At 45.8% G+C, this 14,787-nt stretch overlaps 1 protein-coding gene across 1 annotated transcript in view; it reads right to left on the reverse strand.

The window, feature by feature from the left end:
* Nucleotides 1-1,184: 1,184 nt before the first annotated feature.
* LOC115966472 ((-)-germacrene D synthase-like) overlaps nt 1,185-14,787 on the reverse strand; it is a 16,857-nt gene continuing 3,254 nt past the window's right edge. Inside the window, exons 5-8 of the mRNA XM_031085704.1 lie at nt 3,421-3,544; nt 2,014-2,262; nt 1,529-1,609; nt 1,185-1,331 (exon numbers count right to left, since the gene is read on the reverse strand). Of these exons, the coding sequence (XP_030941564.1) occupies nt 1,185-1,331; nt 1,529-1,609; nt 2,014-2,262; nt 3,421-3,544 (601 nt within the window). The remainder of the gene's footprint in view (nt 1,332-1,528; nt 1,610-2,013; nt 2,263-3,420; nt 3,545-14,787) is intronic.

Below are 14,787 nucleotides of genomic sequence, written 5' to 3' on the forward strand. Positions count from 1 at the left end.
TAATCAACACTATTTTGAGAAAATCCCTAAAATAATTAGTAAACACCACTTACCTCTTAGTTACAAAAATATGAAACCAACCTCCCTTAAATCACAAAAAATTAGTAGAATTAGAACCTAGCTACACCAAAGATAGGTCTATCAATACACAATTTCCCACTTAAAATCAGTTTTCACACTTAAATAGTTTAACCTATCATCATTAAGGCCTACGGAGGTGTCTAGTTTCTTTGAAATACATTTCAGCTTTGTCAGTGGGCTTCGCTATTGATTTCATGGCTATCACTACTTGGGATTGCAGTTATTAAATTGATAATGGGAGCATTGAAATGCCCCATTTAATTCCTGAACTTGTCAATTAGGTTTCCAAAATTTTCACAACTATTCTAATTATAGTGTCCGCCTATAGCTACCACCATAAATCCCTTGATGCCACAAAACATAAGATATTGCTAGTCAATTTTCTGAACAATGGTAGTGCGTGCATGGCAAATTGGTTAACTTAATAATATATAATTTCTTATTCCTACATTATAGGGGCTAACAAGATATTCTAGGCTTGAAAAGCATTGCTGCCTTCTACAATAATTTAGAGTTGAATACACATCACTAGAAGGATGATAAGAAGATAAATATCAACCATAAAGCAACCTTTTCCCTTTCACATGGTGACAAACTTGAATTGATAAGGTCCAAGCCTATTACTCTATAAGGTACAATTTCAAAGTCTATGGAGTACCCTTTCTTGACATATAGCCATATTGACCATTCCTAATCTAATATAATAAAAATTATAGGAGCCATTTTTCTATTAATATAATGATAGTCTAGGTTCATGTCAATTGCTAGCTATTGAATATTCAAACTTCTTAAATTTAGAGCATGAGAAAATTATACCGGCAGGTTTCCACACACAGCCGCATAGAAGAAAAGAAAACCTTAATTGTGTGTTGCGGCTAAAACAAAAGTAACCTTCTTATGTATATACACATGTAACTTAAGATAAAAGGTTAGAATTTTTAAAAGCTTATCAAGACCTATATATTTACTTATACCACCTCACTTGGGCTTTATATACCATAACATTTATCTTATTTTTTATATCTTAGGCCCAAATCAATTAAATCCATTTAATTGTAGGCCTCCTTTTTAATTTACGTATAAGAATTAAATTAGTATCAAAATTATGGGGTGTTACACTCTTTGTTTTTATCCTTCCATGCATTCATGATTTGCTTTCGAAATTCGTCATGTGCCCCTTGCTTTGAGACACCATATTGCTTCATGTAACCCTCGATGCCCAAGACAACGTGCCCTCTCTCTTGCTCAAACTGTAAAAAAATAAATTCCCAAAATATGTAATGAGTGTCATTTTTTGTTAGGCCTAAATGGATTTGTGGATCTATTTGAAATGAATCAATTTCTTGCTTTATATAGTAAAAATTTATAGGTGTATCTAATACCGCGTTATTTAAGACCTAACAATATATACACTATTATTTACTAGATTCAAAAACAAAATTTGAACCATGTCATAAATCTGTAGATGTGGATCTAATTCCTTGTAGTACTGAACTAGTCTCTCATATACACTGTTGAAGTAAAAATACTGAAAAAAGAAAGAACATAGTTATTACAAGTGAATTTGTATATTCTCTGTATTTTTTTTATTTATAATTTTTGTACATATTGCATGTAGGAGGATTTTTTTAATTGGACGAAAATTGTGATGCCCCGAATTGATTGGATATTGATTATGTATTGTGCAGGTGTGTGTTGAGTCCCACATTAGACATATATTGGGTTGATTTGGGATTTATAATAATAACAAAAAACTCAATTGTGACAAGACTAATTATTTTAAGGTGTAGCACAAATGTGACTTAACGATTTTTCTCAAGTTTTTTTTTTTAAAAAAAATAATATAGAATAATTAAGGTCATTGATTTTAGTCACAATGCTCAATGAGATCCACTAATAATATGTGTGCTATATAACATGTGCTAAATGTACCTCATTGGAAACAACATCATCCATTAGCCTGCATATGATTGATGCTGCTCTAACAATCTTTGGCTCCTTGATGACCCATTCTAATGCTTCCTTGGTCGCGATATCTCCCATGACAATAAAAGATATGGTGCTAAGCGTGAGGTAACCACAAGATATTAGTGCATTACTCATATATTCCTCCACTGTGGGAATATATTTTTCTTTCAACCATACGACTTCTTCAAAGTAGGCTTGAACAAGTTTTTTCATCTAGTTACATTAACATATAAAATATTGATAACTATAAAATGAGAATTAATGGGAAAAAATAGAGTGGTTTCAAGTGAATTAATAGTGTTTTACTGCAACTTTTGCGTAGTAAACACTGTAAGCGACTAAATTTCTAGTTTGAAATAAATCAAACAAGTAAAATAGTTTCACAAATGTGAATTTGTATTTATGATTGTGTGGTACAATTCTCTGTAATTACAAAAAAGTTATCCTCTGATTCGATCTTCTTAAAAGGATTTGTAGTAATGTGATTTTGATTTGAACACCCAATGTACTTTGATTTGGCTGAAGAATGGATTGAAGATCTTTGAAACAGAATTACAATGAATCTCTGGCTATGAGCTTATTGGAAATCCTTTGTTCTTCACGTTCTTCGTGTTCTTCGTGTGTTCTTCGTTTTCGAAGGTTTGTGGTGCAAGTTCTTCGGGGCTTTAGAGGCTTGAATCCGTTGAGTTTCACTGATTTGTGATTTCTTGAGGTTTCTGGAGGCTTTTGAGCTTGATTCCAGTTAACTTTGAGATCTACGAAGATGATTTGGATGATTCCTCTTCGAATGTTCTTCGTATTTGAGGGTTTGTGGTGGAAGTTCTTCGGGGCTTTGGAGGCTTGAATCCGTAGAGCTTCACTGATTTGTGATTTGATGATGTTTTCGGACCTTTGAGCTTGATTCCCGCAAACTTTTGGATCTAGGCAGATGGTTTGGATGATTCTGCTTTGAATGTTCTCCAATTTTGGGATTGAAGTTCTTGAAGTTGCTGGAGGCTTTAGGGCTTGATTCCAACAGAGTTTTTTCACTTCTGAATCTTGGTCCCCCTAAATGTCTTAGGAAGGCTTCTATTTATAGGAGTTTTGGGGTGGGTGAGCGACACGTGGCGGAACTTGATTGGTAACACATGTCACAGCTTGATTGGTTCGCTTGTGTCATCGCTTACACGTGTTAGACTGCTTGAGTCATCGCTTACACGTGCGCTGATGCGTGATTGGTTCTTGCATGACACTTGGCAAATTTCTATTGGCTTCTGAATAGTGATAGCAAAACCTAGCAGCAATACATGGTGCTCTGTAATTGGCTATATTTTGTGGACTTGGTAATGTGACGTGTCAACTTGTGATAGGTCGGGAATTTTCCCTCTCTACAAACACAGTAGATAATCTTCCATCCTTGCACATCTCTTCTTCAATTTCTTCAAAAACATCCAAGAGTACTTTATAACACAACTTCATGTATTTTGGGAGTTGGTCTATGCAACTTATATCCCACCTGAAATTTAAACATTTGAATCATGTTTGCAATGTTGACTTTAACCCCAAAATTTTAAAAATAGGGCTAGGCCGGCTTCATGTATTTTGGGGCTTAAGACAATAACTAAATTGATATATATATATATATATATATATATAAAATTATTCTACTTTCTTGTTTAATTAGATGAAAAATTATGAATTAATTTGTTTTATTCAAGTTTTCTAACATCTATTTTTAAATTAATAATATAGTTACTTAATCTTTCTTAAAATGTTATATTTAATTGATTTTTTTCACAAAATCAATTTTTAAATTTGTCAACAACTACTATATTATATATATATATATATATATATATTTTTTTTTTTTTCACCACCATAAAAACTCATGCTACATCACCCCCAAACTATGAATGGCTGAATGGGCTATGTCAAAAACAGTAAATGATGAACAATATAATAAATATGGACCATATAAAAGCTTAAAGCTAAGCTAAACAAGAGTGACTGAATAAATATATTTTATCAGGATAAAACATTGGTCTCTTTCTTTATCTCCTACCACTACCAAGGGTAAAACAAACACAAAGTAAAAGATCTCCTATAAAAACGAGATAGAGAGAGAGAGTTTTAATAGAAATTTGAAGCTAAGCCAAACTTGAAAGGAACAAAAAAGAAGGTCCAATGTAGCTACAAAGAAGCTTGAATTACTTTTATGCTTTAAATGGAGAGAGTGGCAAAATTTCCAGCAATATGTACCCAAAGAAATGAGGTTTGAGATTTTTATTTTTATTTACAGATTTCAATTTTGTTTTGTTGAGAGAGAAAGTAAGTGATTTTCTAGCTTCTATGTGTGGAACACTATGAGTTCTATAATCTAAAACTCTCGCATGAATAAAACCAATAGTCAGTGTAAGGACACGATTCCTTTGCGGCCCACTAACATTTTTTGGGCTCACACAATAAAGGTCCCTCACAATATGATTTGTAGAGAGTGGGCTTGAAAAGCTAGCCGCTGGTCAAGGGGCGATGCCCGGTCATGGCTTTAGAGGAATTCATGTAAAAAAAGGAGTTGGGTTTGAACATTTAAGCCCTAAGGTGTCGCGCCCTATGGCATGGATCTCCTCGGAGTTGATCCGAAGACTATTGAGGCCTTCTCCCGGTTACCCCACGATGGACTTTCTTCAGTGAAGTCCGGAGTCGTTGAGAGGTTCTTCCCCATGTAGTCTCTCTCTTTTGAGGTGGGATGGGCTCCCTTTCAGATTTACTTACTTTCTTATTTTATACTAGCTTGCATTCGTTGTCCTTCGTCCACGTGTAGGGTCAATCTTTACAAAAACTGACATTTGTCCCATCAGTCCAATCCCAGAATTGTTGGGGATGGTTTGGTAAAGCTGCAGGGTACGGCTCCGTCAGGCGCTGGGTCTTATCTGGAAGGGTAGTAAGGATAACTTCCCCAAGATATTTTGGATCTCCTCACAAATTCGTCCCTATACCAGTTTTGCCCCTGTATTCCGATGGGATTCTGGATCTGCCGAGGACTAAACTGTCCTCGGCTGCCTCCCAAAAACTGTTTTGGGCTCTGTATTGTAGAGCTTGGGCCACAGCTCTCCTCGGATTGGGCCTTCGGATCTTCCAGGAGCAACTGGGCTTGGCCCTTAAATTATTGGGCCCCACAGTCAGTTATACATTAAAAGAAGATAATTTTTTTAATTTTTTTATTTTATAAAAATGGTAATAGTTTTAGCATTTTAATTCTTAAAAACATTATTTTTTTTATCTATTTATATGAGCTTAATTAATATTTTTACAAGTAAAGATACATCCTTGTACGGCACCGAGATCTTAGGCCCAAACAGACCCCGGGCCCTGCCCCAATTGTACAGTACGGTGATCCCAGGCCCATACAGGCCCTGGGCCTTGTCCCGTACTAGTTTTGGCCACAGGCCCAGCCGAAAGGTCCAGTCGTCCTACGCCATTCCCGGGAATTCATAAATAACAAACAAGTGTAGGGTATTAAGTTCCAAGGTGGACTCGGTCAAACGTTCCCGGTCATGTACGTGAGTCATTCCCGGGAAAATGTGGTATGCACGGGAGACGGAGCTGCCGAGCATTATCGGTCCAGATGGAATCAAGTTCCAAGATCATAAATGCAGCACCGCCCTCTCACCTAAACATCCACTTAAATCAAATGATATTGGACCTTCAATAGCACAAACGGTGGCTGTAATCACGATCGTCCCACTAACCTAGGCTATAAATAGAAGAAAGATGGGAGAGGAAGGGGTTCAGAAACTTGGAGAGAAAAGAGTGACAGAGTGAACATCAAACTGGGCGTTGCTTTGAGTCTCTGCCGAGAACGACCCATAGTAGGAAACCTTCAAGCCCACTACAAATAGATTGTGAGCCCATAGTAATCCAAGGCCCATAGGCCTCGTACTTGGTTCTTACAATTGGCGCCCACCGTGGGGCCCTCCTACAAAGCTGTGGTTCGACTGAGACTCAAACGAGGAGGATGTCTGAGGAGCGTGCACCAAGCGGCTCCATGGGATCTTCTCGGGGGTCAACATGGAGGGAGAGAAGGCAAAAAAGGCGGGAAGATAGGGAGCACTCAAGAAGGGAGGAAGGGTCCGGACAAGGAGAAGGATCGGCTCAGACACACTGGACGGTTTCGGACGTCTCGGCGCATCGGCGGCATGACGAAAGGGACCGAGAGCTGGAACGGTTACGCAGACTGGTAATGGACCTAGAGCTGGAAGCAAGGGTTCGGCGAGATGAAAGGAATCGCAACTCCCAGCAAAGGAAAAACCAGGGTGAGGCCTCCAGCCGGTCTAATACGCATCGGTCCCGAGACCGGTCGCGCTCCCAAGAGTCGCACCGGCAATCACGGGAACCACACAATCGGCGGAACCGCTCACGGTCGCACGGTTATGATCACCAAGGATCAGAATCACCGGAAGAACGACTACACCACAATGCCTCCATGGACGCAATGAGCCGGGCTCTACGGATGGCTGCCCGATCACCGTTTTCCGATGAAATTGAACGGGCTCCTATGCCGAGCAGATTCACACGACCACCATTCAATTCGTATGAGGGAAAGACAGACCCCGTGGAGCATGTTAGCCATTACATCCACATGATGTCGTTGCATGCGCACAACGATGCATTAATGTGTAAGGTTTTTCCCTCTAGTCTCGGTTCCACGGCGCTAAGATGGTTCAATGGTCTGCGGAAGGGCTCCATACACAGCTTTGCCGAGCTGATTCAGGAATTCGGCAGCAGGTTCGTGACATGTAGCCGGGTGCAACAGCCGGTTGACGCACTACTTTCCATGAAGATGAGGGTTGGGGAAACCCTTCGGAGTTATGCCAACCGATACTGGGAACTCTATAACGAGATCGGTGGAGGAAACGAGAAAATTGCGGCAAGCACCTTCAGAATGGGACTCCCTGAGGATTCTGAATTACGGGAGTCACTGACGAGAAGACCCCCCGAGGACATGAGGCAACTGATGAGACGCATAGAGGAGTACAAACGCCTGGAAGATGACCGGTTGCAAAGCAGGGGGAAAGCTCCTTTAGTAGGGAGATCTCGGCAAAACGTTTTGCCGGCAAAACCGAAACGAGACTTCAGAATGCAGGGACCAGAGGGGCAGATCGACGGGGTCAATGTGGTGTTTAAAGAGCCAGTGCACAAGATCCTGGAACGGATCAAAGACGAGCCATTCTTCAGGTGGCCGAACAAAATGGGGGGCGACCCATCTCGGAGGAACCAAAACTTATACTGCACCTATCACAGAGACAAGGGGCACACGACTGAACAGTGCCGGGTATTAAAAGATCATCTCGGACAGCTAGCAAGGGCCGGGTACTTAAAAGAGTTTGTAACAGATTCCGTTAACCGAGAAACCGGGCAGGGATCCCAACAGAAAAGGAATCCCCTTCCACCACCCCTGGGGGTAATCGAAGTCATCCATGCCGCACCAAGAAGGGCAGCAGCGGCTAAAAGGATACTGACTGTAGCCTGCGCGGAAGGAGAATCATCCAAGAAGAAGAAAAAAGATGGACGGCCGACCATCTCGTTCGGAGAAGATGATTTCGAGGGGACGGTCCAACCCCACGACGATGCTTTGGTGGTGACAGCCCGGATAGGCGGATTCCTGGTGAAGAGGGTAATGATTGATCAAGGAAGCGGAGCCGACGTCATGTACCCGGATCTCTTTGAAGGGCTAGGGTTAAAGAGCCAGGATTTGGCGAAGTATGACACGCCGTTGGTCTCGTTTGATGGGAGGGTTGTAATTCCCGAGGGGCAGATCTCTCTCCCAGTAAACATGGAAGGCAAGACAGTTATGGTTACATTTATAGTGGTCCGATCATTCGCACCGTACACCGCAATCCTGGGAAGGCCGTGGATTCACGCAATGGGGGCTGTCCCGTCCACCCTTCACGTAAAAGTGAAATTTCCTACCGAGAATGGAGTTGCCGTGGTGAGGGGGAATCAACAGGTGGCGAGGCAGTGCCTCGTCGCCGCGGTCCGGAGGGAGAACGAACAGCTCGGTCAAACCGAGGAGAACGAGAAAGAAAATTCATAGCAATTACAGAAACCCCAGGGGGAAGCTGGGGCGGACGTTGCCGAGGAGGTGCTGAAGGTAAGGATTCTCCCAGATGCTGACAAGTATTTCCAGATAGGTACAAGCATGAACGACCGGGAAAGGGTAGATATGTTGCTGTTCTTATTGCAAAACGTGGACGTTTTTGCGTGGAGCCCGTATGAAGTGCCCGGCGTAGATCCCGAGTTCATTGTCCACAGACTCAACGTGGATCCATTATTCCCCCCAAAGAAGCAGAAACCGAGAAGAGCGTCGAGGGAACACGTCGAGGCAGTAAACCTGGAGGTACAGCGGCTGAAGGATGCCGGAGCCATAAAGGAGATATTCTTCCCGAAGTGGTTGGCAAACACTGTCGTGGTGAAGAAGAAGAACGGGAAATGGAGAGTTTGTGTGGATTTCACAGACTTGAACAAGGCATGTCCCAAGGACCCATTCCCGATGCCCAAGATCGACCAGCTAGTAGATGCAACGTACGGGCATCCGAGGATGAGCTTCCTGGATGCCTTCCAGGGCTACCACCAAATTGCCTTGGCGCCCGAAGACCGAGAAAAGACTGCGTTTATCTCCCCGAATGCAAATTATCACTACGAGGTCATGCCGTTCGGATTAAAGAACGCCGGGGCTACGTATCAGAGAATGATGACGAGAATGTTCCGAGAAAAAATTGGATGCACGGTTGAAGTTTATATCGATGATATGGTGGTGAAAAGCAGAATTGAGTCGCAGCACACCGAAGATCTCCGGGGAGTGTTTGAGATATTACGTCGGTATAAATTGCGCTTGAATGCCGAAAAGTGCACTTTCGGAGTGGGGGCTGGTAAGTTCCTGGGGTATCTGATCTCTACTCGGGGTATAGAAGCTAACCCCGACCAGATAGAAGCCGTAAACCGCCTCAAACCACCAAGCAATCCCAAATAGGTGCAAGTGCTCACTGGAATGCTAGCGGCCCTGAACAGATTCATCTCCAAGTCTGCCGACCGTTGCCGGCCTTTTTATCAGCTTCTGAAAAAGTGGAAGGGGTTTCGATGGGACGAGAGCTGCGATGAAGCCTTTCGAGAGCTAAAGGAATATTTGGCAAAGGCGCCGAGGTTGACGGCCCCGGATCCCGGAGAGGATCTGTTTATGTATCTCGCTGTCACCGACCATGCTGTAAGTGCTGTGTTGCTAAGGGACCGGGGAGTGCAGATGCCGGTGTATTACGTGAGCAAAACCTTGGTCGATGCCGAGACAAGGTACTTGCCTCTCGAGAAGTTAGTTTTGGCTCTGGTGCACGCCACGAGAAAGTTGCCACATTACTTCCAGGCACACACAGTGTTCGTCCTCACCGAGTATCCGTTGCAGTCACTATTGAAGAGATCAGACTTCACAGGGCGGATTGCCAAGTGGGGGACTCGGTTGGGATCGTTCGACATAAGATACCGGCCTAGAAGCTCGGTGAAGGGACAGGTTCTGGCTGACTTCATCGCAGAGTTTACACCCAAGGATGAAGGCAAGATAATCTGTAGTACGGAGATTCGCCCATGGAGGTTATTTGTGGACGGTGCATCGAATGCTATGGGGGCCGGGGCTGGTATTGTCATTGTCACCCCGGAGGGTATACGACTGGAACACTCCCTCAGACTGGGGTTCAAAGCCTCGAACAACGAAGCCGAATACGAAGCCATGTTGGCCGGATTAAGGGCAGTATTACATATGGGCGCAAAGGACATAGAGATCTACTCTGATTCTCGACTGGTGGTTTATCAGATCACTGGGGACTTCGAAGCCCGGGACCCCAGAATGAAAGCTTATCTCGGCGCGGCAAAGCAGATTATCGGTCAGTTTGGAACGGTAAAGATATCCCAGGTAGCCCGGTCACAAAACAAGCACGCTGACTCTCTTGCCACGTTAGCCTCATCGGCTACCGAGGATACGCCAAGGCTCATCACGGTAGAACTTGTAAAGGAGCCAAGCATCCAGGTGAAGAATGTTCCCGACCAAGCCGGAGTAGAGATTGCGCAGGTGGCAGTAGCTGGTCCAAGTTGGATGAGCCCGATCATAGACTTCCTTGCCGAGGATAAAGTTCCGGAGAATGAGGCCGAGGCCAACAAGGTTCGGCGAATGGCTCCCAGATACTGGCTGTCTTCAGACCGGAAATTGTACCGAAGATCCTTTGCAGGCCCTTACCTCTTGTGCCTACATCCAGACAGGGTCAAAGAGCTTCTGACCGAGCTGCATGAGGGAGTGTGCGGCGGGCATGCCGGGGGACGATCTTTGGCACACCGAGCAATGACACAGGGGTTTTGGTGGCCACAGATGCAGAAGGATGCCGCCGAATACGTACGAAGTTGCGAACAATGTCAAAAGCACGCCCCAATGATCCATCAACCTGCAGGACAGCTAAATCCTGTCAGCAGCCCGTGGCCATTTGCACAGTGGGGGCTCGACATCCTTGGGCCTTTCCCCCGGGCAACGGGGAACCGCCGTTTTGTATTGGTGGCTGTAGATTACTTCACAAAGTGGGCTGAAGCAGAGGCCTTGGCTAATATCCGGGATTCTGACGTGAAAAAATTTGTATGGAAAAACATAGTTACACGGTTTGGGGTGCCGAATTCGCTAGTATCAGACAATGGGCTGCAGTTCGACAGCAATGCTTTCCGGAGCTTTTGTAGTAAGCTTGGCATCAAAAACAAGTATTCAACCCCGGCATACCCACAAAGCAACGGCCAAGCTGAAGCGGTAAACAAGACTATCTTGAACGGGCTCAAAAGAAGGTTGGACGGAGCAAAGGGAAGATGGGCGGAAGAGTTACCCAGTGTATTATGGGCGTACCGCACGACCCCTAGGAGATCCACGGGTGAAACCCCGTTCTCCCTGACTTACGGCTCGGAAGCAGTCATACCAACCGAGGTGAGCTTATGCAGTGCACGGGTCGCCGGGTTTGACCCCGTACAGAACGCCGACCTGATGATGGAGCATTTGGATTGGCTAGAAGAATGCAGGGAGGCTGCGACCATACGTCTTGCCGAGTATCAACAGAAGCTGGCCCAAAGGTACAACCGAAATGTAAAGAGCAGGGAGTTCATTGCCGGGGAACTAGTATTAAGAAGGGTAGTGGGGAACATGCGGGACTTGACTGCAGGGAAGCTCGCTCAGAGTTGGGAAGGACCATACAGAGTCACAGCTATTGCGGGTGCAGGGGCCTACTACTTGGAAGACCTTGATGAGAGGCCACTCCCCCGACCATGGAACGCCAACAACTTGAAGAAGTTCTACGCATAATCATCGGTGTAAGCCATTACTTGTATCCTATTGAAATTAAGAGCATGATGAATCCTTTTGTACAAGCTATTTATCATTCCTTAGCCGTGCGCCGGAAGAATCACCATCAAATCTAAAGACAGAAGCCTGACTCTCGGCTCGATCAAAATCGCCGAGCAGGTGGAAACCTACAAATAATAATCTAAGGACAGAAACCTGATCCTCGGTTCGATCACTATCGCCGAGCAGGTGGAAACCTACAGATAATAATCTAAGGACAGAAACCTGATCCTCGGTTCGATCACTATCGCCGAGCAGGTGGAAACCTACAAATAATAATCCAAGGACAGAAACCTGATCCTCGGTTCGATCACTATCGCCGAGCAGGTGGAAACCTACAGATAATAATCTAAGGACAGAAACCTGATCCTCGGTTCGATCACTATCGCCGAGCAGGTGGAAACCTACAAATAATAATCTAAGGACAGAAACCTGATCCTCGGTTCGATCACTATCGCCAAGCAGGTGGAAACCTACAGATAATAATCTAAGGACAGAAACCTGATCCTCGGTTCGATCACTATCGCCGAGCAGGTGGAAACCTACAGATAATAATCTAAGGACAGAAACCTGATCCTCGGTTCGATCACTATCGCCGAGCAGGCGGAAACCTACAGAATTCTCTAAGGACAGAAACCTGATCCTCGGATCGATCACTATCGCCGAGCAGGTGGAAACCTACAAATAATTCTCTAAGTACAAAAACCTGGCCCTCGGCTCGATTCCCGGTTCAGCCAAAGCCTAACCCGACCTTTTTTTTTTCAAATACTAAGTCAAAAAGCGCTCTCAAAATACGCTAAGCGCCGCGTAAAAGGTTCTCGGGGGGTACCATTACATTAAGCAGCCATAGCACTGGCGTGGTTCAAGCAAAAACACGAACAGAGATAATTTCATTCGACAAATTCAAACGGAAAAAGAAAACGGACTTCTAATTAAAGTAGAGCAATTGTTCGGTCACCACATCCCGGTGACATAGGCAAATAAAACCAACGAGATAAAACAAATGTTCGGTCACCGCATCTCGGTGACGTGAGCAAGTAAAACCAATAAAATAAAAATGAACAAGCAAAATAAAAGCAAAATTAGCGGGGAGGTTGGTTCGGCGGTATCACTTCCTGCTGGCCGGCCAAAGAAAAAGGCGGGGCCTCACCGAGAAGCTCCTGCACAGTCGGGATACTGGTGGCTTCCATTTCCTCAGGCTCAGCGTGAGCATCGATTTGCTCAACCAGCTCCCTCATACTGGCTGTCTCTTCCTCGTCAATCGCCACCGGGGTACCCTGAGCAGCAGGGGCGGGGCTCGGGAATGGGATTTGGCCGGGGTCTCTCAGATGCGAATCCTCAGGAACACCCATTGCCTGAAGGGCGGCAAACCACCCGGCCTCAAAGCCCATATTCCTAGCCCGAGCAACCACCGGTTCTACAGAGTTTTCGGCATCAGCAAAGCCGACATCATACCATTTCTGCTCCGCGGCTGCCAAGCCTGCCCTAAGGTCAGCTATCTCCTCGGCATTGGAGGTGTTTAGGCTGATGGCTTGGGCTAGCTTAAGCTCCGTCTCATTCTGCTGGGTTAGGAGCTCTGCACACCTTTTCTCGGCCAGGGACCGGTTCTTCTCGGCAGCTGCAGCCTTCTTCTCAGCAGACTCGGCGGCCTTCAGTTTTTCCTTAGCCGTTTTCACCGCCGCCTCGCGCGCCTCCTTCTCGCGCTCGCTCTCCTCAGCAAGCTCCCGTGCCCGAGCAGCCACAATGTGGGCCATTTGGGCAGCCTAGCAAGGACAAAAGTTAGAAAAAAGGCAAAAGGAAACCTGTATGAAGAACTAGAAAGACAAAAAAAAAATTACCGCAATGGCGTGCCACTCTAACCGGCGCCCTACCGACTCCTCGGATCCATCCTCGAAAGCATGCACATCCTCGGGAAGTTGGAGAGCTTCGGCCAAAGATTGGGCAATACGGCCGCCCTCGCCTTTATCCCACATCCGAATGCAGGCGGTTGACGGCAATGGTTTGCCGTCCAGAAGGATCTTCGGCTCCCACGCAGGAGCCACTTGGGAGGAGGACGCGCCCCCCGTGCCGGCTTCAGTCGGCGGCTCACGGATAACAATGCCACCTGTTGGACGGGGAGGAGTCTGGGCAGCGACCTCGACCGGGCAAGTGGAAGGTTGATCGGTGACCTTTTGCTTCTTCCGGGCACGTCCGGCCTGCGATGGGGGTGAAGGCTGCGGCACTTGACCCCGGCCCTCGGGAGGAGGGGGCTGATTGGATTGTCGGGCACCGGGCACAAACCGTTCTACCGACAGCACTTTTCTAGATACCATCTTTCCCTTAGGCCGGGCAGCTCTGGCTAAAAGGGCAGCCGCTTCTATCACTTGTTGTTGGTTCACGGCAGCAGGATTCTCGGGGATTGGCTGCTCTTGCGCTTGGTCTTGCTGTACGGCTTCGTGGGCTAACTCCCTGAGGCGCCGGGATGCTTTTTCCGCGGATTCGTCTCTCAAAGGGGCTAGCTCGTCTGCGCAAGTAAGCCGCCGGCCAAATTCCCTCGCTTCCCCGGTTGTAAGACTCGGCGGTAAAAAGTTCACGTACCGAACGTCTATATACGACAGCAGGGGGCTGTCAACTATCAGTGCCTGCTTGAACGGCTGCCAAGTAGAATAAACCGGATCCACACCGAGAATCAAATGCGAAGCCCGGAGTTGCCCGTCCCAATGCACGTATATCTCAGAGCGGAGGACGAAGTTTAAGTCTTTGGCGTGGACGACTCTGAGGTCCTGCACAAACACTTTGCCGTCTGCAAAAGATCAAATGACGCATTAGTCTCTAATCATAAAAATTCTTTTTACCGAGAGGAAGAAAATGAGAGGCGAAAGAAAGCAGTTATATGAAGGGGATGGAACGAACCCACTTCACGCGGCTTAAGGGGGCAAGGAAACTCCCCGGCAAACCAATTGCCGCTCACCCTAACGAACTCATTGGCGGAGTTCCTGTTCGAATCAGGTAGGCATGATATCAGCCGTACCCGTGCATCCCTTGTCTTTAGGTAATAACCGGTGGCTTTGCTCCCACAGAGCCTATACATTTGGTTAATGTCATGGTGGTCTAACTGTAAGTTAAAGGTGTGGTTCAACTTACTGACACAACTAACTACCCGGTAAAAGTTGGGGGGAAGTTGGTCCGGGCAAAGCCCGTAGTAAGTGAGTGTGTTTATTAAGAGGGGATCCACGGGGAACCTGACCCCACCTTCTAGAATGGACATCAAAGGAAAGAAAGCTATACCATGCCCTCGGTGGAGTTCAATATCGCTCTCATGGCAGTAGGCCACATCCACGTCATTGGGAATGTTAAATTTACTCCTA

Source organism: Quercus lobata, chromosome 11, assembly GCF_001633185.2.
Source record: "Quercus lobata isolate SW786 chromosome 11, ValleyOak3.0 Primary Assembly, whole genome shotgun sequence".
In the NCBI taxonomy this organism is placed as follows: domain Eukaryota; kingdom Viridiplantae; phylum Streptophyta; class Magnoliopsida; order Fagales; family Fagaceae; genus Quercus; species Quercus lobata.